Genomic DNA, 23,412 nt, shown 5'->3' on the forward strand with positions numbered 1-23,412 from the left:
TTGTCTTCCAACTTCTGCATTTTCTTGAGGAGTTAACCTGTACGATGCTTTGTTTGGAAAACTTGCTCTAGGTATTAGATCAATATGATGACTAACTCTTAATGGGTGGTAAGGCATTTGGCAACTCATCCACAATAATATCAACAAAAGCATTCAATATAATTTTGACTTCTTTAGATAAATCATCTAAGTTTGTAGAAGTTAAAATTACCTTACGTCTCCTTATGACAACAAAATTCATCTGTTCATCCTTCTTGACTTCTTGCAACAATTCTTTCCCACTCACCAGCATAACACTGTTTCTAGGTGCTTCTTTGCCTGTTTCATCCTTCAATGGCAGCAATGTGTGTTTATTTCCATCCTTCTCTAGAGTGTAAGTATTTATTCTCCCATTATGAATAACTTTCTGGTCAAACTGCCAAGGTCTTCCCAACAACACATGGCATACATCCATTGGCATTACATCACATAATACCACATCCTTATAAGTACTAATCTATATCTCTACCTTGCATTGTTCTGTCACAATAAGCTAATGTCCTTTTTCTAGCCATGATACTTTGTAAGGATTAGGGTGTACTATTTTCACTAGTCCTAATTTGTCTACCATTTTTGTAGAAACAAGGTTATAAGTGCTACCACTATGACTTATCACTTTACAACATTTTCCTTTGGACTTGCATGTAGTTCTGAATAAACTCTTTCTCTAAGATGGTTCTCCTATCTCTTTCTCTGCCTTAAGCAATACCCTTTTCAACAAAAAGGAATCTCCTACTTTAGGTTATTCTTCCTTGTTTGCAATTTGAGGTTTTTATTCCCTTGCCTCAACCACATTCACATTCCTTTGATTTGTTACTTTATTATGAGGATAGTCCCATGATCCATGTCCCCATTCTCCACATGTGTAACACGAAATTTCTCTTCCTCGACCTCTTCCTCTGGGTGAAAATATTCCTCTACTAAATTCTCTTCTTTATGGTGGTCTACTACTTGAACCTCCTGCTTCACCCTAAGGGTGATGAAATATTGATTTGGTAGTTCCTCTACCTCTTGCTGAACTTTTTCCTCTATTCCTCTAATTTTGCTTCCTCAACATCTTCTCTTCTGCCTTCAAAGCTACTTGATAAGCATCTTCAATTGTTTTCAGACTCAACAAGATGATTTCATCTTCTATGTCATATCTCAACCCATTTATGTATCTGGCTACCTTTTCTACATCATCCTCTGCATGTCCTACTCTAATGCTCAACTTATAAAACTCTTATGTGTATTCCTTGATAATCATTCCTTTTTGCCTCAAATTTTGTAACTGTATGAAAAGATTTAACTCATAATCTTTTGGCATAAATTTGGCTTTCAATCTACTTACCATTTTATCCCATTTTTTGATCTTGGGCTTTCCCTTTCTCTCTTTGGATGTTTGTAATTCATCTCAGGAGATAGCTGCATGACCCTTCAATCTGGTAACTGTAGATTTCACCTTCTTTTTATCATCAACTTCCTCATGGTCAAAATACTTGTCAAATGAACTGATCCAGTCCATCAACTCTTCTACATTGAGATTCCCGTTAGACAAAGTTATTTACACCTTTGGTCTTCCACTTGATTTGGCCAATATCTTGAGAACTTTGGTAGCTTCACTTTCATCCTCTTCTTCTTCCTTAGAAGATTCTTCTGCAGCACCCACATCTCCTTCATCAGGTGCTCTCCTCTGAGAAGTTTCCATTGTCTCCATCCTTGTATGCAGATTTCGGATGTCATCCGATAGAACTGCATTTTCTACAGGTCTCCCCCGACCTATGCATCCTTCTCTTCTTGGTGGCATGTTTACTATAGCAAAAATTAATCTCTGTACTCTGATACCAAAATGACGCATGAGGTTGATGAAAATGAGGTGGTATTCTGTAATTTGACTACTAGTTATCTTTAGAGCCAATTAGTTGTGCACAAACATATTCTGTACGTGGAAGCTTGAGGGTCCTACTTATCTAATCAATCACTATCAGTGCCTCGTTGACTTCTCCTTTCATCAAGTGCTTCTATCCGCTTCGTTGATCTCACTTCTTATGATCCAATGGATATCGTGTCATCCTCTCACCAACTAACCCAGAAGATCTCCACTGTCGATGTGACTCGTCCAATCGAATGGCTGTCACACAATCTCGCGCGGATTCTTGCATGAATGATACCAGATAGAGAGCGCATGAGAAAAGTGGTTTTCTCGTGCTATGTGTCGACCGCTAAGGTTGATCGCGTGAATTTTCCAATTACCATTTACGACCTTCTGGGCATGCGAGATACCACTTCCCACTTATCAAATACAACCCACATGCTTAATTCATACTTTAAGAAATACGCTTGAGGAAATGTTTAGTGCTTAAGCTCAATATTAACTCTCAGTACTAATTCGACCATGATTTATAAATAAAGTGTTTAAATAGAGAAAAATACCTGATTAGGGTCCAAAAAGCCGATACACAACTACAAATGAATTTATGCACTAGAAGAGAGCGTCCACACCACACTTCAATCAATTATTCAAGAAAATGGAAATTACAGAGTCTTGGCCCTCTTGACTCAATTACAATAGTTTTTCTAACCTTTGTTTCAATCTCAAACCCTATCTCTCACTCAAACTCTCGATTACTCACTCTATTCTTGATCATCTAATCTCTCTGTCATTACATTATTTCCTCTTTTATGAATAAAATCATATTCTAACTGCATTGACAACTCAATCTCTATTTTTATCAACTCAACCATTAAATCCCTATTCTCAAGCTTTGATACACACCTATACTAACAACTTATCTCCTATTCTAAAAATAATAAAGTGATCTAATATTACAATAATTAAAGCCAAGATAAATTCAAGAGATCCGACACTCCCTACTAAAATTGATTTTGACCACTCAGGTCAATGAAATTCATCTCATGTTAGCCACAACATGTGAACATACAATCACATTGCTCGCTAACTCGTGATGCTTCTGCATCAACATGCATAGTTAGTTTTATGCTAGGGTTAATTTTAATAGATGGAAAAAGTAAAACATGTATTTCCAAGAAAAATCAATAATGATTGGGTCAAGTTTCAATTTAGACTTCAAATTGATAAGGTAAAATAAATCTTAAAGGTTATATCTATAGAATTTGAAAGCATTTATTATAAAAGGAATTATAGAGTGAAGGTGTTATAGACCCTTACAAATACATACAACATACACATTATAAGACACTTTTTAGTTTATTATAATTAGGATAATTGAGATTGTTAATATTATATTTGTTAAACATTCAAGTAAAAAAAATGTGTTGTATTAGATTGTTTTCATGCTACTTATTTTGCTACTCATCACCTTTCTTTCATTCAAGCTTTCACTCTAAAATTTCTATGAGTAAATAAATATTATGACATTTGGAGTTTCATTCACACTTACAATCTAAAATTTCTATGAGTAAATAAATATTACAGCATTTGGAGTTTTATCCAAACATAGATCATTGCTTTGTAAACCCAAGATTTCACTGTGCAAATATTCCATGAGTAAATAAACATAGATTATTGCTTTGTAAACCCAAGATTTTACTATGCAAATATTCCATGAGTAAATAAATATTACAACATTTGGAATGAAAATATGTTAAATGGTTATTAAGCTATGGATAAAACCCTTATATTCTATTAATTTTTAGAAAGAATGCACATTAAATCAATTGGACCTTTAGTAACTTGATGGAATGGTAACTTCCAGGGCCAGCTTGCTGGAAATATGGTCCGAGCACACATTTGTCCTTACAATTATTTTTATGAAAAACTTGCAAGCAACGTGGCTAATAGCTATCTGCAAAACAACTCCAAAATAACACAAATCTCTTTTGCTAGTGGCTTTCTGGGCATCGGTTTCTCTCATAAAAATTTATAATGAGTGGCTTTGAGTGGCTTTTATTTTTTACTTTGGATTTACAAAATTGAAGGGAGATCCAATAATACGAGCCGAAAAGAATCTTAAAAAAATAGAGAAGAAAAAGTAGTTAGTATTAAGAAGAAAAAGTAGTTATTACAAAGTAGTTATATAAGATTAAAGGTAGATCACGATAATAAGAGTAGAAAAGAATTTTAAACAAATAAGGAAGAAAAAGTAGTTATTACAAAGTCGTTAGGATCAGATTTAAATTTAAAAGTGGAAAACATTTCAATAGCCTAACATCGAAGCAGACTGAAAATAAGGAAGAAAAAGTAGTTATTACAAAGTAGTTAGGATCAGATTTAAATTTAAAAGTGGAAAACATTTCAATAGCCTAACATCAAATCAGACTGAACATAATGAAGACAGCTAAAACCCTAAGGAATTTCTTCTCAGAAAAACGTCTTACAGAGTAATTATGGGTGTTAGTAGAAATAGAAATCATGAATTTTAAGTGTAACTAAAACTGTACCAAACTTATAGAAGGTTCTAAGATGAATAAACAATAGTACATCCTAAGAATTTTTTTTTTTTTTTTCCAAAAATGTTAAAGATATTCAAAATAAAAGCAAAAACAAATTCTAATCTACCATTGGGTGGAGAGGGGCAGAGATATTTCTCCGGTTTTATTTTGATTGACAACCAATTCATGCATTGCTATTAGCAACTGCTTCGATTTAACCCATATATGAATCCATATTATATTGATTGAGACCCAATTCATGCATTGCTATTAGCAACCGCTTCGATTTAACCCCACATATGAATCCATATGATCAAGCTTACGTAGAATTGGGTAATGGAAATATTAATTTGCTTAATCAGGATTCTTGTGAAAATCGGAGAGGTCGCAGGGTGAACCAATTTTATGGGCAATATGGGAAACATCTCATGAAATTAAATAAGAGACATAAATTTTTAGTCAACGAAATGATGAAAAAATATTATTATTTTTAAATAAAATAATTATTTTTAATTATGTATAAAGTTAAATTTGCTTAATCAGGATTCTTGTGAAAATCGGAGAGGTCGCAGGGTGAACCAATTTTATGGGCAATATGGGAAACATCTCATGAAATTAAATAAGAGACATAAATTTTTAGTCAACGAAATGATGAAAAAATATTATTATTTTTAAATAAAATAATTATTTTTAATTATGTATAAAGTTAAATAGTAGAATTTGTATTGGTTACTGTTAAACTAATAGTGGTCAACATAAAAATTAATTCCTAGAGTCATGTTTTGGTAGAATCATGTTTTGGTAGGGATTAATAATTGTTATAAAATTAAACATTAGAAATTGTAATGGTCATTGCTAAACTAATAGTGATCAACATGAAAATCTATTGCTAGAATCATGTATTAGCCTTGACTAATAATTGTTAAGTAGATGGTGGGTATTTATCTTCATAAAATTTTGAAATATTCTTAGTAGTATATATAAATCATCGGGTGCTATATATTTACAGATTAAGTATGTAAATGGTAAAGTGAGGGTAAATCTCCATGGTTAAGAATCTTGCTCTATGTTTTATTCAAATGCATATATATTTAACTTATTAATAATTTTTATAAAAAAAACTAGTAGCGTAAACATCTATAAGAATATTTGAATTGATGACCTTTTAGTATGGAGTGACTTAACAAAACACCCATTCATCTTCGATACAAAGCTGGATGGGCATTAATATGTTTTATTATAATAATAATAATATAGTTTATTTTTATGTTTATTTTTTATCTTTTATTTTAGCAATGTGATATGTATCATGAAGTAAGTGTTTTGATGTTTATTATGTATTGATGCATATTCACATTTAAATTATATGGACGTATTCATTTTATTACTGTAATCCTTATTATTATTATTTTGTAAAATTCTTAGTATCAAGTGTGATGGGAAGATAATGATATTCCATTAAATTAAAATCATTTAAAGAAGATAGGCATGTCCATTTTGGAACATGGTTTCCATAATTCTAATTTCATTATCAATAATTACTAGGTAGATCGTAGGGATTTAACCTCGAGGAATTTTTCTTTTTTTTAATACTACCTAAGCACCCATGGGGGATTTGAAGCAAACCTTCAAGAAATGTTATGGAAAATTCTTAACATTATTCACAAGTCAAAGATTGAGATTTAACTTCATTGTTTTTTAATAGTTAGATTAATGAATTAAAAAATGTTGTATGAAATGAGTTATGATTTTTTGAGCATGTGTTATTGGTCCATGGTGTTGTAACAAAGCCTATTTAGAGATTAAGAATGTCCATGGTAAAGTGAGATGAATATCCATGATTACAAATCTTGTTACATGTTTTTAAAATATATATGTAACTTATATATTAATTTTTTTATTAATAATAATAATGTCAAATAAGGTAATAATATAGTTAATTTTAATGATTTTTTTTTAATTTTAGCAATGACTTAAGTGTTTTGATGTTTATAATAGATCCATTCCTATCAAATTTTACTAGCCATTTAATTTATATGGTTAGCCATTTAAATTGCTAAATTTTAATATAATTTATTTATTAATTAATAGTGAAGATAGCTATTGTGATTACTACAATCAAATGTGGATTGAATCATCCTGGAGTATGAGGGAGATGGGTAATTTATTACATATTCAATGTAATATTCTCACATGTTCCTATTAAAATAAAAATAAAATGTTTACTATATAAAAAAAATATCTAATATAATTATTTTATATATATATATATAATAAGACATCAATAATACTCATCTCAATGTCTTTGTTTTTAATATTAGTCATAAATAAAATAATGAGATGTAGTAACATAATTTTATATAACATTTTATATCTTCATTTTTAGATGTGTTTGAGATATTTTAATGTAAGAATTGAATAACATACTTGAATATCTATATTAACAATTACATTTTGATATTAATTTTGTATATATCTATACAAAGAGAGAGCTTATTGGTTATAAATAAAATATTTCAATACATACCGTAAATAAAGTATTTTTATTTTAACTTAAAATTTATGGAAATTTACATATTTATATTAACTTACAGTGTACATAAGTTGGATGGAATATATGGATTTTAAGGAAAAATCACATCCTCTTAAATATTGAGACTACTCAAATTATAACAACAAAAAATCATCTTTACCCTAGATCTATCAAGCCAGATTAAATGTATTAAGGTGCAAACATTTCCTCAAATTTTCTTTTCTCTAAAAGAGGTTTGCACCTTAAAATATTAAATTCCTTTAGATATTTGATAAATCTAGGATTAAGATAGATTTACATTGATTTAAGAAAAATAATGTTTTTTGAAATAACCTAGTGAAATGATTAATTTTCTTACCAAATGCATTTCAATTTAGAATCATCAATCTACCTCCTTATATCTTAAAAATAAAACCTCTTAACCAAATAAAAAGCAATATAGATCTTATTTAAGGATCAAAAGATAATGATAATCTAATAAACACTCACATAAATAATAATTCAAACAAGTGTTGCATGCAACATATTCCCTATGGAATAAGTTTGAATATAAATATATACTAACTTTCATAAACATATGCATTATCAAAAACAAAAATAACCTGTTATAAGAAGATAATAAGTTTGAATATAAATATATACTAACTTTCATAAACATATGCATTATCAAAACAAAATAATAATTTATAAAAGATAAGAATAACCTTTTATAAGAAGATAATAGAGATAAATAATTTCAAATAATTTAAATTTCTAAATTTAATTAAATCTCTTTTATGACCATATAGATATTATTGATGGTTTTTTACCTATTTTAATTTTATTTTATTAAATAACAAAAATGAATTAGCATATATAAATTAATAAAAAATAATAATATTAATCAACAATAAAATTATAATAATGATCACAATTATTGATATTAATTATTAATTAACATTAAAATATTTCTAAATCAAAAAATTTGACCCCTCAAGCTTCATATATAGTGAGTTCAGATGGACTTATAGAGGTTTTCTCTCTACCTCATTTTAATTTGACACTTCTTTCATTTTGATCAACAAACCAATAAAAAGTTTTGATGATTTTTTGTGAGATTATAACTTTCCATTATTTAAATTGTATTTTTAATGCATAAATAAACTAATCAATTTGAAAATATCATTAGAAACTTGTATTATTTAGACTACATCATAAATCTAAACTTATTGCTTCAACAAATATTTACTATATATTTGAAAAAGGTAAAAAAAAATAATAATTAAATTATATAATTTTTTTTAATATATATATATATATATATATATATATATATATATATATATATATAATTCTCGTTGAAATATCTTGGTCAACATTCACATTCAAATAGTTTAGCTTAAATTTCAAATAGTTTAGTTTAAATTGTTTTATATATATTACTTTAGATTGTTTTATATATATATATATATATATTTGTCATTTAAATATTAGTTAAACATTAAATTATTCACTTTATTATTTATATTGAATTTCATTATTATTATTATTATTATTTAAATGTGAAATTTATATTAAAAATTAAATTATTTACATATTTAAAATAATATATATTTTTCACTTTCAAGCACTAGTGATTGAAAATATAAGGCTTATTTTTTATATCGCTTTATCTTTTTATAAGGATGATATAAAAAAAGTTGATATACAATTATGATAATTAATAGGGATATAAACTAATTTATTTTTTTGAGGGGGGAAATATTTTTTTGTTACTAATATTTTTTTTTAAATATCACACATTCACTGTATTGGGAATGTATTTTAAGCATGTAATGAAGACAAATGTTAAGCACTTTCTAGTAAGTGAAACACTGGCTCATTGAGTTTGCATCTTATCTATCATATATCACTTTATTCTCATTTAATGGACAAGATGTAAAGGGAGTAAACCAATCATTGGCTTAGTACATGGTGCTTAATATTTTGCCTTTAGAAATTACATCTGCTTCACATTGGGGTGTAATATCAATTAGCATATACCCATTTTACCTTCAAATCAATCAACCTCCAAGAGGGATCAAATATATCAAGATGCAAATTTGAGAAAAAAATTGCACGTAGAGATTTGATTCATCTTGAAATTTGGTAGATCCAAAATTATTATAAATTTATACAGGTTTTGATAAATTAGTCATGATGTGATTCACAAAACTCTAAAATCAAGCTTTATACAAGTTATTAATAACATTATTCATATATAGATATATATATATATATATATATATATATATATATAATTTTTATTTATATTTATTAGTTTATTTTATTAAGTTTTTATTTGTTTATTGATTATATGATCTAAAATATAATAATTACCAATATGAATCATTATTATTTTTTTTTCTATATAATGCTACCTAAGCACCCATGGGGGATTTGAACCAATGACCTATCGCAAGGAGTGCCTTAACAATACACCCATTCGCCGTGAATCCAAAGCCCCATGGACAATATAAATCATTATTATTTTAATGTGATATGTATATTTTATGAGTGATAGATATATATATATATATATATATATATATATATATAGAGAGAGAGAGAGAGAGAGAGAGAGAGAGAGATTTATTTTAAATTTAATGTTTTATTTTATCCACACTACATGTCTTATATATTGACCTGACATTTAAATGTTTATGTGCATGTCGATCACTACAACCTCTCTCCATAGTAAAATGGAGCACAATTTTGGACAAGACATTTGCAAAAAATAAAATTACTCATAGTTTATAATGTTTTCTAATTAAAACTAATTTTAACAAACTAACTCTATTTATTTTTGTTTGGTTATATTTTTTATAACCAAAATTCATTTTTATTTTCAGTTAATAATTTATTTGTACTTAAAAGTCATACTTGTGGACTCTAAATTCAGCACAAAAGAAATTATACATGTCCCATAAAATGTGCCTCTCATAGAATTAAAGTTTATATATATATATATATATATATATATATATATATATATATATATATATATCATAGAATTAAAGTTTATATATATATATATATAAATAATTGTATATGTCGAAATAAATTAATAACAATTCAAATGCAAATAAATTATGATAATATATGCAAATAGATTATGATAATATTTCTTTCCTATAGAATAATAATATTATCAAAACCTTTGAATAACATTTAATTTTAACATTATATATAAACCAACACTAATTTAATTTTTAACATATAAAATAGTTTTAAAATAATTCTATATAATTCTTTTATGGTTTACATGATACAATTTTGTGTAAAATTATGAATTTTTTGTTATTTAAAATACTCTCCAAATTATTAAAACATTTAAATTTTACAAATTATACAAACCAAACTTATCTTTACTAAAAGAATCTCATCACAAATGAATTAGATTTACAACCTTTAAAACCACCCCATTTCAAAATAAAAAACGTAAAGTCTTATCAATATCGTAATATCATATTATTCGAATTGATTTTTATTAAATGGACAAACATAAAATACATTTTTAAAGAATTAAAATTTTCATCCACAAATTAATACTTCATACTTTATCAACCTCACGCGTAAACTCCTTCAACACAAATTTTCCGAATTATGAAGTGTTCAAAATCAGAGGGCGAATATGTGCCTTTCACGTTAAGAAAATGCAATGAAGAATGACTGTCAAAATTGGCGAATATGTGCCCAGAATGACCGCAAATTAAGACATGGAAATGCAGCATGACCGCACGATACGTATAAAGTTTATTTCGTCGTTATAAATATTAAGAGAGGACTTTGTAAAAATAATTATATTTTTTTATAATCACCTCGCAATAAAATAAGTTCTCTCGATTTGAACCAGATATTTTAAGTTGGCATTGCTGCTAATCAATGCCGGAAGCAAATTTCTTTATGTCACTATGAGCTTTTATGGAGAATAAGCGAAAACAATTCCTGACACTTTCCCATGTCTCATGTCATTCCCAATCTTAATCATATTATGGAGAATGTTAGGACATGCTAAACTTTAGTGGAATATATATCTATATGGAATAACATAGATTTGTAGTTGACATCGTTACTAATGCATGCCGGAAGCTAATTTGTTTATGTCACTATGAGCTTTTTGGAGAATAATCTAAAATAATGACTGACACTATGTCACCTCTCATGTAATTTGCAATCTTAATTATAGTATGCAGAAGGTTATGTAATGCTCAACTCTAGCAGAATATATATCCATATAGAACATGATATAAAGTAAACAAAACTATAAGAAATATGGTATATACAAAACATAACCGATTTTCCCCTTGACTGTGAAATTGCAATAATGCTAAAGTGTGACCGAAAGGGTGTTTGATCTCCTCCCGACTTATGATGTTCTGCTATCACTAACAACTGGCTTTCACTTTCACCATAGTCGGAAGGAAATCTAAATGGGTGGCATGTATCTGTTCGCATTGTTCCAACTAAACATAGAATATCAGTAGCAGAATTCTACTGCATCACATTCTGATTCTAATTCGAAAATTGATTATTTATTTGCTTTTCTTCCTAATAACGAAGGTTTCTTTCAGGACTTATCTCCAAAAGTTTCTTTAGGAACTTATTCGTCGTATGCCCTACTTTATAGCGCACTTCATTTTAATGTTCATAAATTGTAACGTTTTGCACCTGGAAATTTCCATAAGGGTGTAATTTACACAGCAATCCATGGCGGAAGCAAACATCAGCTGCTGCAAGGGTTTGCCCTCATTCTATGAGAAATCAAAGCCAGTTTTGGCTATGATATCTCTTCAGATTGGGTTTGCTGGGATGAATATAATGTCAAAAATTGCTCTTAATCAAGGAATGTCTCACTTTGTTTTGGTAGTTTACAGACATGTTGTCGCCACGATGGTGTTAGTGCCTTTTGCACTTATTTTGGAAAGGCAAGTGTTAAATTTTACAGGACGAATATGCATATTGAACTTGACTTCTAAGATTCTAAGCGGCTTGTTTGTTTTATTTGCGTTTTTTCTTTTGCTGCAGGAAGACGAGGCCAATCCTCACATTTCGAGTATTCTGTGAGATTTTTTTCAGCGCTTTGTTTGGGTAATAATTCGTAAATATAATCTGTGAGTTGTTCTGTAAAGAGCCCATTGCTTTTAGGATTTATTATGTGGTCTATTTATGTACAGGGCCGCGTTGAACCAAAACTTCTACTATGCAGCTCTGGGTTATACCTCAGCCACATTTGCATGTGCACTCAGCAACATGATTCCTTCTTTGACCTTTGTCATGGCTGTTCCTTTTGGGTAATCCCATGAAGATATTCACAGTATTCCCCATCAATTAGTTTCTGTCACTATTTTCATTCTCTGAAGAAAATTTTCTGGAATTTTTTTACAGATTGGAAAGAGTTGGGATAAGAAGCCTGGCAGGTCAGGCAAAGGTACTTGGAACCATAATCTGCTTGGGCGGGGCCATGCTCATGACACTTTACAAAGGAATAGCTATAACATTATGGCCGTCACCATTCCATTTAAAACAAGGTAACGCAGGAACAAAAAATGATCAAGCCCAGTCTGAGGATTTCACTAAGGGCGCAATGTTTCTCGTCGCCAATTGCATTAGTTGGTCATTTTATTATATTATACAGGTAAGTTTCTATATGTTGTAGTGTTATATAAAACTATATATCTATCTAGGTGTTGGAGGCTCTAGCCGTAATTTCAACAAAAGGGTTTTCAGGGTTTTTTACAAAAGGGTTTTTTAGGGTTTTTTCCACGTTGGTTACAGGCTAAAATGACTAAAAGATATTCAGCGAAGTATTCCAGCACAGCCCTAATGTGTTTTCTGGCCACCATACAATCGGCAATTTTAGCCCTAATTTTTGAACGAGGTCATCCATCTGTGTGGGTTATAGGGTGGGATATCAAGCTTCTGACTGCAGTCTATTCGGTACGTTTCTTTGTCGTACATGGTGGCATTCTTTAGGAATGTGAATTTATTATTTTTATTTATAGTAATGCGGTGTATTAATTAGTTTTCAGTTTGTGCAGGGAGTTGTGACTTCAGGAATAGCGTTTTGTGTAATGTCATGGTGCATAAGCCGAAAAGGGCCTCTATTTGTGACAATGTTTAGTCCATTGCTGCTTATAGTCGTGGCAGTCATGAGCTCCATTATCCTGGGCGAGAAGCTTCATTTGGGAAGGTTGGAAGCATATAATTATTTGCAAGTTTAATTTAACTAACTATTAACTATCCATAATTATTAAGCAGAATGAGTTTTTTATAATTTTAGTTTAAATATCAGTAATTATTAAAAAGATAGTATAGATTATGTTATTAAATTAATTAAAAAATGTTATATTAATACATGTCATATGATAATGATAAGTTTTGGTATTAACTTATGGTTAATAATAAATTTATAATTTAGTAATATTTTATAATATGTGTGATGTAAAATAAGTTATTTTTGATGTTTATCCTGAATTATGTCTATCAAAAATTTTAGATCAACTATTCAATTTATATAGCTGTGATAGTTATAAAATATTGAAGCTGTTGGTGGGAAACTATGAATTATCTATACGGATAACAAATTGTTTAAGTATATCAACTATTCAATTTAAATGGCTGATGATTATAGAATATTAAAGTTGGTGTGTTGGGAAGCTATGAAAAATTTATGGGCATAACAAATTGTTTACGTTGTTGCATGCAGCGTGATGGGTTCGATTCTGATTATTGGAGGTCTATATGCGGTTGTATGGGGTAAAGCAAAGGAGATGGAAAAGGTTGTGAAGATACCAAAGAAGGATTCGGATGAGAGCTGCCACGGCCAGGACTTAATAGGCCACTGTCTGTATCCACTATCCAATGGCAAAGAGTTGATAATTAACACGCAGCAGCAGCAACAGAATGACGGTGATCACCGTCAGGGAAAGGAATTAGCAACTCCTAAAGTGAAAAAATCTGTGAGAGAATCCAAAGAAATATTCTGTATGAGGGCATTGATGAATACTCCAGTGGAACAAGCGAGTGTCGTGAATCACTTAACCATTAATTGCCCCGGATTTGACGGAGAGACTCCGGGGGATGATCGAATCGCGTGTGCTGGAGAACCTTCCAAGGAGAGGTTACGATTGTCTGCAAGCAAGGGCTGAGCAGGTTTCAGGGAGACCTAAGTTCGAAGCGGAAGAATTGATTATAAAATTACTGGCACTACTACCCTCTACGCGCATTAGGATAACGTCAAACTGGTGTCATCTGTTTTTTCTGTGCCCTAATATTCTTATTTAGGTAATTATTATGTATCCCCTAGCAAATTGACCAACCAGAAACCCAATTCTTCCCCTGAACGGACTTTCTAATAGGTTAAACAACGTGCCGCCACAACAACTGATTTTTTCATGGTCGGTTCATTACCTACGCTGATAACCTTCATTCTGAGGGCAAGATATTGTTTGAAAAAGTTTCTCTTAGCTTATCCTTGAGCGTATCCAGTGTTGAAAGTTTTATATGTATTGGGAATTTCTTTATTGTATGTGCTAATAGATATATAACCTATATATAACCTATATATATATAAAAGTAGATAATATATTTATAATAACTAAGTATAAATTTGTTCCGCTTACACTTGTTGTTTTATTAAGCATATATGTTTTTTTTCCAATGGAAATATAAATATATAAAAATAAAAAGTTTAATTAATATATAAATAACACTCTTTTAAATATTATGTAGGTATAAATAAATATTTTCTAATACAATATTTTTTCTAAATAAGTTTTATAAATTTCAAAATATTTTTTATTTTATTGTTTATTTATATTTAATTAATATATTATATTATTTTCTATTTGTTTTAAATATTAAATTTGGTTTTAATTTCTTTCTTGCCTATAAATCAACTCAGTTATTTAAAATCTCCATTTTCAAAATGATTTTATCTTTCAATTTTAAAATCATTTCATTATAGATTATAAATAATTAGCAAACATCTATTCACTTATTTCTCATGCACAACCATAAACATTCTGATACTTTTGATAACATTCATCTTTTTATTCAACACAATTACAATTGTCCCTAACACAACATCACTCAACAGCTCCCTTTCAATGTTTTCGTAGGCTTTCAATTTCTAGAAATCATAAACATTGCTTACTCAACCCCTCCACTTAATAATAATTCCCCTACTAAAGGGACCAAGAAGAGAATATCCAAAAAATATCACTACCAATCAATCATTTGTATAAATAGAACTAACATTATTTTATTTATTTTTGTCAAAGAGTGTTAGAAGGGAATGGATTGCTTTAAAAGAGGGCACATATATGTAAAATGTATGATTGAATGTTGTTGGTGAAATAGAGGATAGTAACCCTGGAAAACTATGCATTATTCTACATTATTTTTGGCTTGAAATTTTGATTATTAACTCTAGTTCTTACCATGGCTCTAATTTTAGTTGTTGGCTTTGTTGTCATGCAATGCACAACAATACTCAATAACTATCAACTCTAAGAAATCATTAGATCAAAACTATGAAATTACAATTCACTTCCATATTTGATGCATAGGACTGTTACATTCTTATACTTAGAGATGGTCCATCTTGATAGAAATTCAAATTGAATTCAAACTATGTTCCATACCTTGAGATCCTAATAGCTAGACTATCGTGCATGATTGAAGGAGTTGTGTTCTACCCTCTTTTTCTATGAGAAATTTCTTCCCATCCTGAAAATAATTCTTTGATTTTGCACATGCTTGCACAACGTTTCGTCTCTACAACAATGTCAACTTAACGGCAATGCCATGAATTATCCACATTTTTTCCCACTAGTCGATCCAATTGCTTGCTCATTAGTAATATGGTTAATCAAATTGTTAATCATTATTGTACTAGATTACAATGAAACTAACATCGCCCCATGCTTGACATCATGCTCTACTTTTTCCTTCTTTCATTGAAGAACTTCTTGATTAGTTACTAAGGTTAAGGTATCTATGGATAGCTTCTCCCACTTGGGATACTAAGGCATGAAGCTATTCATATCCTTTAGGATTCACTCTCCACGCCCTTAATGAAAGAACTTCTTGATTAATTACTAAGGTTAAGGTATTTATGGATAGTTTTTCCTCCTTGGGATAATAAAGCATGAAGCTATTCATATCCTTTAGGATTAACTATCCACACCCTTCACTTAGAGTGATTCCTAGGGAGAAGTTTTAGTGAAGCCACCAACAATTTTCTTTCCCATGGCCAATTAACTTGTAAGGATGGTTAATGTCCTTGGAATTCCTATAAAAATTGCTCAACACAATCCTTTTATCCTTGTTCCTTTGAATTTTTTGTTGATTTGGGGAAGCCTTCTTTTAATTTCTCCTCTAAAAATAATCTACCTTGTGGAACGTGACTTTCTTCTTCCAACAACAAGCCTTAAGATTGCTTTTCTTATCATAAAATGAACACACATTTGAATACTTCTATTTTGCAATGTTATGTTGTTTCCTCTTACAACAATGACATATGATGAATGTCCTACATCATGCATACTACTTGTCCTTGTTCTCATTTATCCATCTAATTTGCATACTACCTCTTCAATGTGTGGATGCAAGATTATCCTCTACACTTTCATCATAACTTCCCATATGAAATCTACCACAAGAATGATGCAGGTGGGTGATATTTCTTCCTTCATTGCATTTGTTTCCTCTGGTGAGTAAGAAATATTTCCCATGTCCTCCATCTTGATCAATGAGATCTTGTTGTTCACCATCTTGATCAATGAAATCTTGTTGTTCATGACCTTTCTTCACCATAAAAGGACTAAGCCTTCATGATCAACCCTATTTTAAGCTACAATAGCATTGAGGATGCATTTTTTCTCTTTCCTAGCTCTTGTACATCATAGACCTTATACCTCAACAATTTTGAAGTAATGCATATGATATGCTTTCCAAATTCACTAAAATTCACTTGCTAATGTTTTAAGGAATGTGAGGTTACCATAGTTGTATTATTCATGTTGTGGACTTATATAGTTGCAATCGAAGATGACTTTTCATCCTTATCTCATTAAAAATAATTGTAGCTTTACTAATTCATCCACACTTTTATAATTAGTACTTTACCCTAGCCATTATCTGAATGCACCTCTCCTGCTCCCAATTACCATCTATGCGATCTTATGTCATAATTATAAAAGTTAAACTCTACTCTTAACTCAATCTACCATAACTAAAATAAGAGTCTTACGATTCAAGAAATTTGTACTTTATATATAGAAATAGCCTTATAAACTTTTTAAGGATCTTGTCGATCTCTTCCATTCTCTAGTGAAACATATGGACCTTTTTGTCTTCACTTTAACCAGGTTCAGTCTACTTTCTTTTCATAGATTTACTAATTTCATCATGGTCAAGGATTCAACTAATCTATTACCAGATGATATTAAAAATGGGGGACTTATATCTCATTCACTAGATTTGTAAGTAGGGGTGTTATTGTTAGGTTGCTTCACCAAAATGGATGTTGTGTTGAATTAACTTTTGGTGTATGCTCAAAAGGATTAAAGAGATATATTTATTCCAAGAAGCTACATGGCCTTTATTCTTCATGCAATTCTAAGTGAAAATTTCTCTTCAACAATAGTTAGGATTGTTGGCATGGCTTGTTCTCTAGTGTAGCCTACACATAACAATTAGATACAGAATTTTACTTTAAGCAACTCTGCCTTAATAAAAAGAAACAAGGATTCAAGAAAATGCTCTACCTCCATCCATTAATAGGCTAACATTAATGATTTATTTTGAGAATGACTCATTATTTTTGTTCATTTCTTGTAATTCAAAATTCAATACAAAACATTGAAGAAAATTTTCCCTTTTACTCTTATAAATGAGTAACCCAAACATTTCTAACGTTTTTTTATAGAATCCTTAAATAGCACCCAACCCAAGGTCTCATTTTTTGAAATTGTATGCAAATATTTTAATTTCAATTCAATATTTAAATACAAGTGATTGTGTAACTCCAACACTTCCAATGTTTTCTATGGAATCCTTAAATGACACCCAAACCAAGATCTCTTTTTTTAAAAATGTATGTAAATATTTCAAGCTCAATTCAAGATTTAAATACAAGTGATTCCTCTCTCTCTCGTTTGGTCATTGTAATTGTTGAATAGCAATGAACATACCACTGGGTATATAATGTTATTAATGAAGATTTCAACATTGATTATCATATAATTCAAATATCCTTGCCATGTTTCATGTGCTTATGGTCTAACTCCCATTCACTTAAAATCCTTTTCATAATGGATATATGGGATCAACTATTATCACACAAAAAGTTATCACATTGCAAAAAATGCTAATATTGTCGAAATATAACTTCCTAGTGTGGGTTTCCCATGTTATAACCAATGTTCACATAATTAATCCATGAGGCCAAAGAACTATTTGTCCTCAGTTATTTTCAATAAATTAACAAAAACATTTTTTTTAAATTATTTATCCATAATTAACTTCTCAAATCCCTTTTATGAAAATATGTATTATTATTTCATATAAATGGAAATAGAAAATGGATTAATAAATCTAATTCATGCGTTTAATATAATGCATCATTTTTGTTTGTAATCTAGTAGTTGTTATTAGGGTAGTATTTTTTTGTTAACTGTTGTTGCATGAAACCACCAACATCAACATTACTTAACACATATATTATATGGATACATAAAAAGGTGGGAATAATTTAAACCACACAATACATATAAATGGAATGAATGATATGCCAAATGAAAAGAACGATAAAATGTCGTATTGTTTGTAGGTTAGAGGAACTAAGATCATAGTTTATGGTTTACTTTAGAGAATTTCTTTGATGGCACAAACCACCACCATCTCATGGCCCAACATATATAATAACTTGCACAATCACCTCTTCGCATGTGCTTTTTGAAATGAAATGCGTACATCTTATTTAACCTAGATGTGTAGCCTCAAATTTTACGTAAGTAATAATGTACTATCACGGGAAATAACGAATGAAAATGTACGACCCTCTAGGGAGATAATTGGCATCATGTGACCCTCATTTCTCCTCCAATCCACTATCTACAACTATATATATTAGACATGAGTTGGATGTGGCTTCAATAGTGACAATGTTTACTCGATTGAATTAGTAACTCATAAACTAGATAAGTTCAATAGTTAATTAAAAGCAACCATAGATTTCCAATTGGGAAAGAAATGGATTGTTGGTAATAAAAAGTTGTTGGAATGCACCAAAACTAAACTAATAGGAGCAAAACTGAGTAAAATCAATCCAATCCTAATGGGGAATGCATCTCAAATCCACTAAGATAGCTATATGTTACATTTTATGTGTATTAAATTATGTCAAATCTATCACTTACATAGTTTAACATTATATAGAAAAATATTTAGACCATTTAACATATAATGGACACCATGTTTACGCTATAAACCCGAATTGCGAAAAAAAACGTTTTTGAATAATTGCTTGGTTCTTATTTTAAAATTATTTGTTATGATTCAACTAATGACTATCTGTGCATACTCGTTCTTGGATAACTAAAAGAAAAAGAACTTTGAGGGTGGATTTACCATAATATGGAGGAAAATTTGGTGCTAATGGGAAGTCCAAGAATCTTTGTCCTGTCATTTAGCATGACTCAACTTTATCTTCTATTTTCATTTTTTCCTTTATTTAATGATTCCTTCTCGTTTTTTCTCTCATTTTACTTATGATATTTGCATTGACCTTTATGCTTTATCTAACTCTAATTAATTTTTGAATTAAACTTAAGTATAATGTCTTATAATCATTCACATTTTTGCATCCATTCGTGATCACACCTCTCAATTGAGAGGCTCTTTTATCTTTAAAATCTTAAAGAAACCCAATCTGGATGAGTGTTCCTTATGTCGATGAGTGTTCCTTATGTCTACTTGTGTAGAACATGGATATAACTTTATATTTTGGTATTCATATTTTTCACTTGTTCTCACATTGCAAAATTATTTGCATTAACTCTCATCTCTAAGTAATCTTTAGATTCAAACTCTTCACTAAAAGTCGACTCCCATCTTCAACATGCATGTTCGTTAGATTCTAAGGCTTATATATGGATTATATTAGTGGCTAATGAAGGCCAAGTTAAATTTTGGTTTTTTTTCTTGTTGTATGATATCCTAGAAGTTATGCCATTATGAATTAACCCCATGAAATGAGGTATGATTTCACCTCATGTATTGGAAATAATTACTTCTTAGCATGGGAACATTTCTTTTCTTGTTGCATGTGGTTGTATAGGACTTCACCTCTATAGCAATTCCAATGAAATGGTAATGTAATGAATTATATATAATTTGTTTACTCTAACTTTTTATTCATAAGTAAGATGGTTCACCACAGGGTGAGTCATTCTTTAACCAATTTTCAATTATGGAAACATCATCCTATTCTTCAGATCCTTCTCTGCTATATTTTGCTTCTACTGAACAACTAATTTCTTTGTTGGAGAGATTTAACCCTTATGTTTCAACACATTTTTTGAAACCTATTTATCCTTGGATTTATAAGGTAGGAATCTCTTCATCTCATTTAGCTTGAATTTCCATACCCTTCTCTTAGATGTGTGGTTTTTTTTTTGTAAGATTGGTAGGACTACATCTTCAACATGTCCAATATATCACCGTAATTGGGGCAGGGAATTGAACTAATGAATTCACATCAAGGAGTGCCTTAACAAAGCACTCGATTACTGACTATCCAAGACCCTATGGACTTAGATGTGTGGTTTTGAATCTATGCGTAAAGCTATCTAAAAATAATCTAGCTCGTGGCTTGCTTCTCTTGGAATCATGCCTCAAGATATTCTTCTTCCCTCAAATTGAACATGCCTATAAGTAACACCAACTAGAAATTCCATGCATTAGGGGAATTTTGTGGTCTAAAATGGGCCTTCAAAGAAAATAATAAAATAATAGTTAAAACAATAAAATAAGATTTATGAATTTTTAAAGGAAAGAAAGAAAAATATTATTCTTATTGTATTTTTGGATTATCTCCTTATATGTTTACTCAAATATCAAATGAAGGCAGTTATTGGATGCAAAATTAAATCTTACATAATTGAGCATCCAAAAAGTATTTTCCTTGTATACTTTTAGATAGACCCACACCGAAAATCTTAAAAATACATGAAAACTATATTATTTTATTCTTTTCTATTCAAGTTTTTTCAATGCAATCATTACGCTCAAAAAGCATGCAGAGTGGACACTCATTGTAAGAAAATTATAGTTCCATATCCAATGGGTGTCCACACTTTACGTTGGTGTAAACATATAATGAGACAAGCTTGAAATATAATTGAAAAATATAGTTTTCTACTTTTCATACAAAAACTATTTACCCTTGGGGATGACATCATCACCATAATTCTTATTGGCTTTTTAAAAATTGATTATGTTAGTATATTTTTGTATTTGAGTCTCATTTTTTATCTCAAAATTCCCCTAATGACTATCCTTTATATGTAGGGACAATTGATGAATGTCCAACCCAATGCATACATTTTATCCTTTTTCTTCTTGCCCCAAATGATATGTTTTCTACATCTTCTAAGAGTTGGTGTAGGTTAAGTGTCTATGCATTCCTCATTATTTCCCTTTTATAATATACTATAGGAACGGTCAAGTTGGAGTGCGATTTCCTATTAATTCAATACCATTGTTTCTTCAAATGAGAATTCTAACTCTACCAATTCTTTCACCTTCTTTTAAATAGTCTTTTTTGTTGCAGGCTTTTCTTTTCCACCATCAGAGCCTAGGCCTTCATACATAACCCTTTAGTGAGATACAATATGGATTAGGATTGTTTGTCTTCACTTTCCTATCCCTTGTCGATCATATCCCATCCTGCTTAATAATTTAGAATTAATTCCTTTGGCATGATTTTTAAACACATCAAAATTCTCTTAAGGAATGTCTAATGAAAATGATTTTACCAGAGTTGTCCTAATCATGTTTCTTGCTTCTACATTGCTAATGGAAGTCGGGTTCACTTCCTTGATTTCTTAAATAATATCTTGTATCTTTTCTAATGCAATCCTATTTATCTAAAAAAATCGTCATGTAACTAAGTCACCAATTTAATGAGCCTGTCTTCTTTTCATATACCCACTTGAGTCACTTTATCACATAGTTTTACAAGATAAACTTTGGTCATGTCCCAATATACCATAACTATAGTATGTGAGTCATGGCATTCATTAATTTTTTCTTTAACAATTCTAATATCCTTATAAAGATCTCATGTTTCTTTTCCATCTCTTGCATTCTATAGTGAAAAGTGTGAATCTTATCCTTCAAGTGCTTGTTATCTTCTCAATGTTAAACATTGATGAACAACAAGTCTTCCAAACTTAATATCTTCTATTTATTTATGATGAGTATACTTTATGTTAACAATCATAGTAGTTATAAAATAATTAGGAATTCAATTCCTCTTATACCATATGATCTATAAACGAGGGACTTATATCCCACTTGGTTCACCAACATAGGTCTTATACCAAATTTACTTTTAGTCTCTATTCTAATGGATTAAAGAGGCCTATGTAGTCTAAATGGATATAGGGGTTTTATTCTTAATGCAATTCTAAGTGAAAACTACTTTTCAACAGTTATTGGGATTGGTGAGATGGCTTGTTATCTAGTCAAATGTGCACAAAATAACTAGATAACAATGCAAGAGTAATCAAGACTCTATGTTTAAGGACCTTTATCTCAATCAATGAAGATGAAATCAAGAAATGACTATGCCTCCATATATCAATAGGTCAACAATAGTGTTTTCCTTTTTGAATAATGCAATACTTGGGTTCCTTCCTTGTAATGTAAAATTTAATGCCAATTATTATAGGAAACCTTTCATTTGTCCTTTTTGGATTTTTAACCCTTGTTAGGATATTTAGACACCTATGAGTTAGTTAATTTCAAATTTTTTAAGCACTGTATATTAGGTAAAAGTGTGTTTCTTATCATGTTTCTTTAGTATGAATTAGTTTCATTTTAATATGATAGTCATGATATGTTCCAGACATAGAGTGATTTAACGAATCATCTTCTTATTGATACTAATGACTATGGATCCACAAATTAAAACCCGATTGGTCCATGATATCTATTTAAAGAGCATAGAGGGTCATGGCTAATGTGAGTTGTGAGAACACTCTCATGCAAAAAAAAAAATCTTTTTCATTAATAAAATTGCCATAAGTGACCATATTGGCTAGGGTTGCAGATTGTTTCCCTATTAGAGGATTTAAACCCCATTAAAATACTAATATTTTTTTCTTCGATCTAGTTGTGTGAGTAGTTACTAAAGG

General features: G+C 29.9%; 1 protein-coding gene across 1 annotated transcript; it reads left to right on the plus strand.

Moving 5' to 3' along the window:
• Nucleotides 1–11,637: 11,637 nt before the first annotated feature.
• Nucleotides 11,638–14,543, plus strand: LOC149220399 (WAT1-related protein At5g07050-like). Its single transcript, XM_089382798.1, has 7 exons — nucleotides 11,638–11,914; nucleotides 12,015–12,073; nucleotides 12,160–12,276; nucleotides 12,371–12,620; nucleotides 12,761–12,922; nucleotides 13,024–13,175; nucleotides 13,692–14,543. Exons 1-7 carry the CDS (start codon nucleotides 11,693–11,695, stop codon nucleotides 14,131–14,133), a joined length of 1,404 nt encoding a protein of 467 aa, XP_089238924.1. The 5' UTR covers nucleotides 11,638–11,692; the 3' UTR covers nucleotides 14,134–14,543.
• The last annotated feature ends 8,869 nt before the right edge of the window (nucleotides 14,544–23,412 follow it).

The sequence above is a fragment of the Pinus tabuliformis genome, chromosome Q (assembly GCF_031772625.1).
Source record: "Pinus tabuliformis cultivar Carrire ecotype Pingquan chromosome Q, CPIR1, whole genome shotgun sequence".
NCBI lineage: Eukaryota > Viridiplantae > Streptophyta > Pinopsida > Pinales > Pinaceae > Pinus > Pinus tabuliformis.

What these genes read in the sequence shown, in the direction of transcription:
- LOC149220399 (XM_089382798.1), top strand. Translation starts at nt 11,693, where the DNA reads ATGGCGGAAGCAAACATCAGCTGCTGCAAGGGTTTGCCCTCATTCTAT. An exon ending in CACTTATTTTGGAAAGGCAA is followed by an intron (nt 11,915 to 12,014) that starts GTGTTAAATTTT and finishes TGCTGCAGGAAG; the next exon opens with ACGAGGCCAATCCTCACATT. An exon ending in TTCTGACTGCAGTCTATTCG is followed by an intron (nt 12,923 to 13,023) that starts GTACGTTTCTTT and finishes CAGTTTGTGCAG; the next exon opens with GGAGTTGTGACTTCAGGAAT.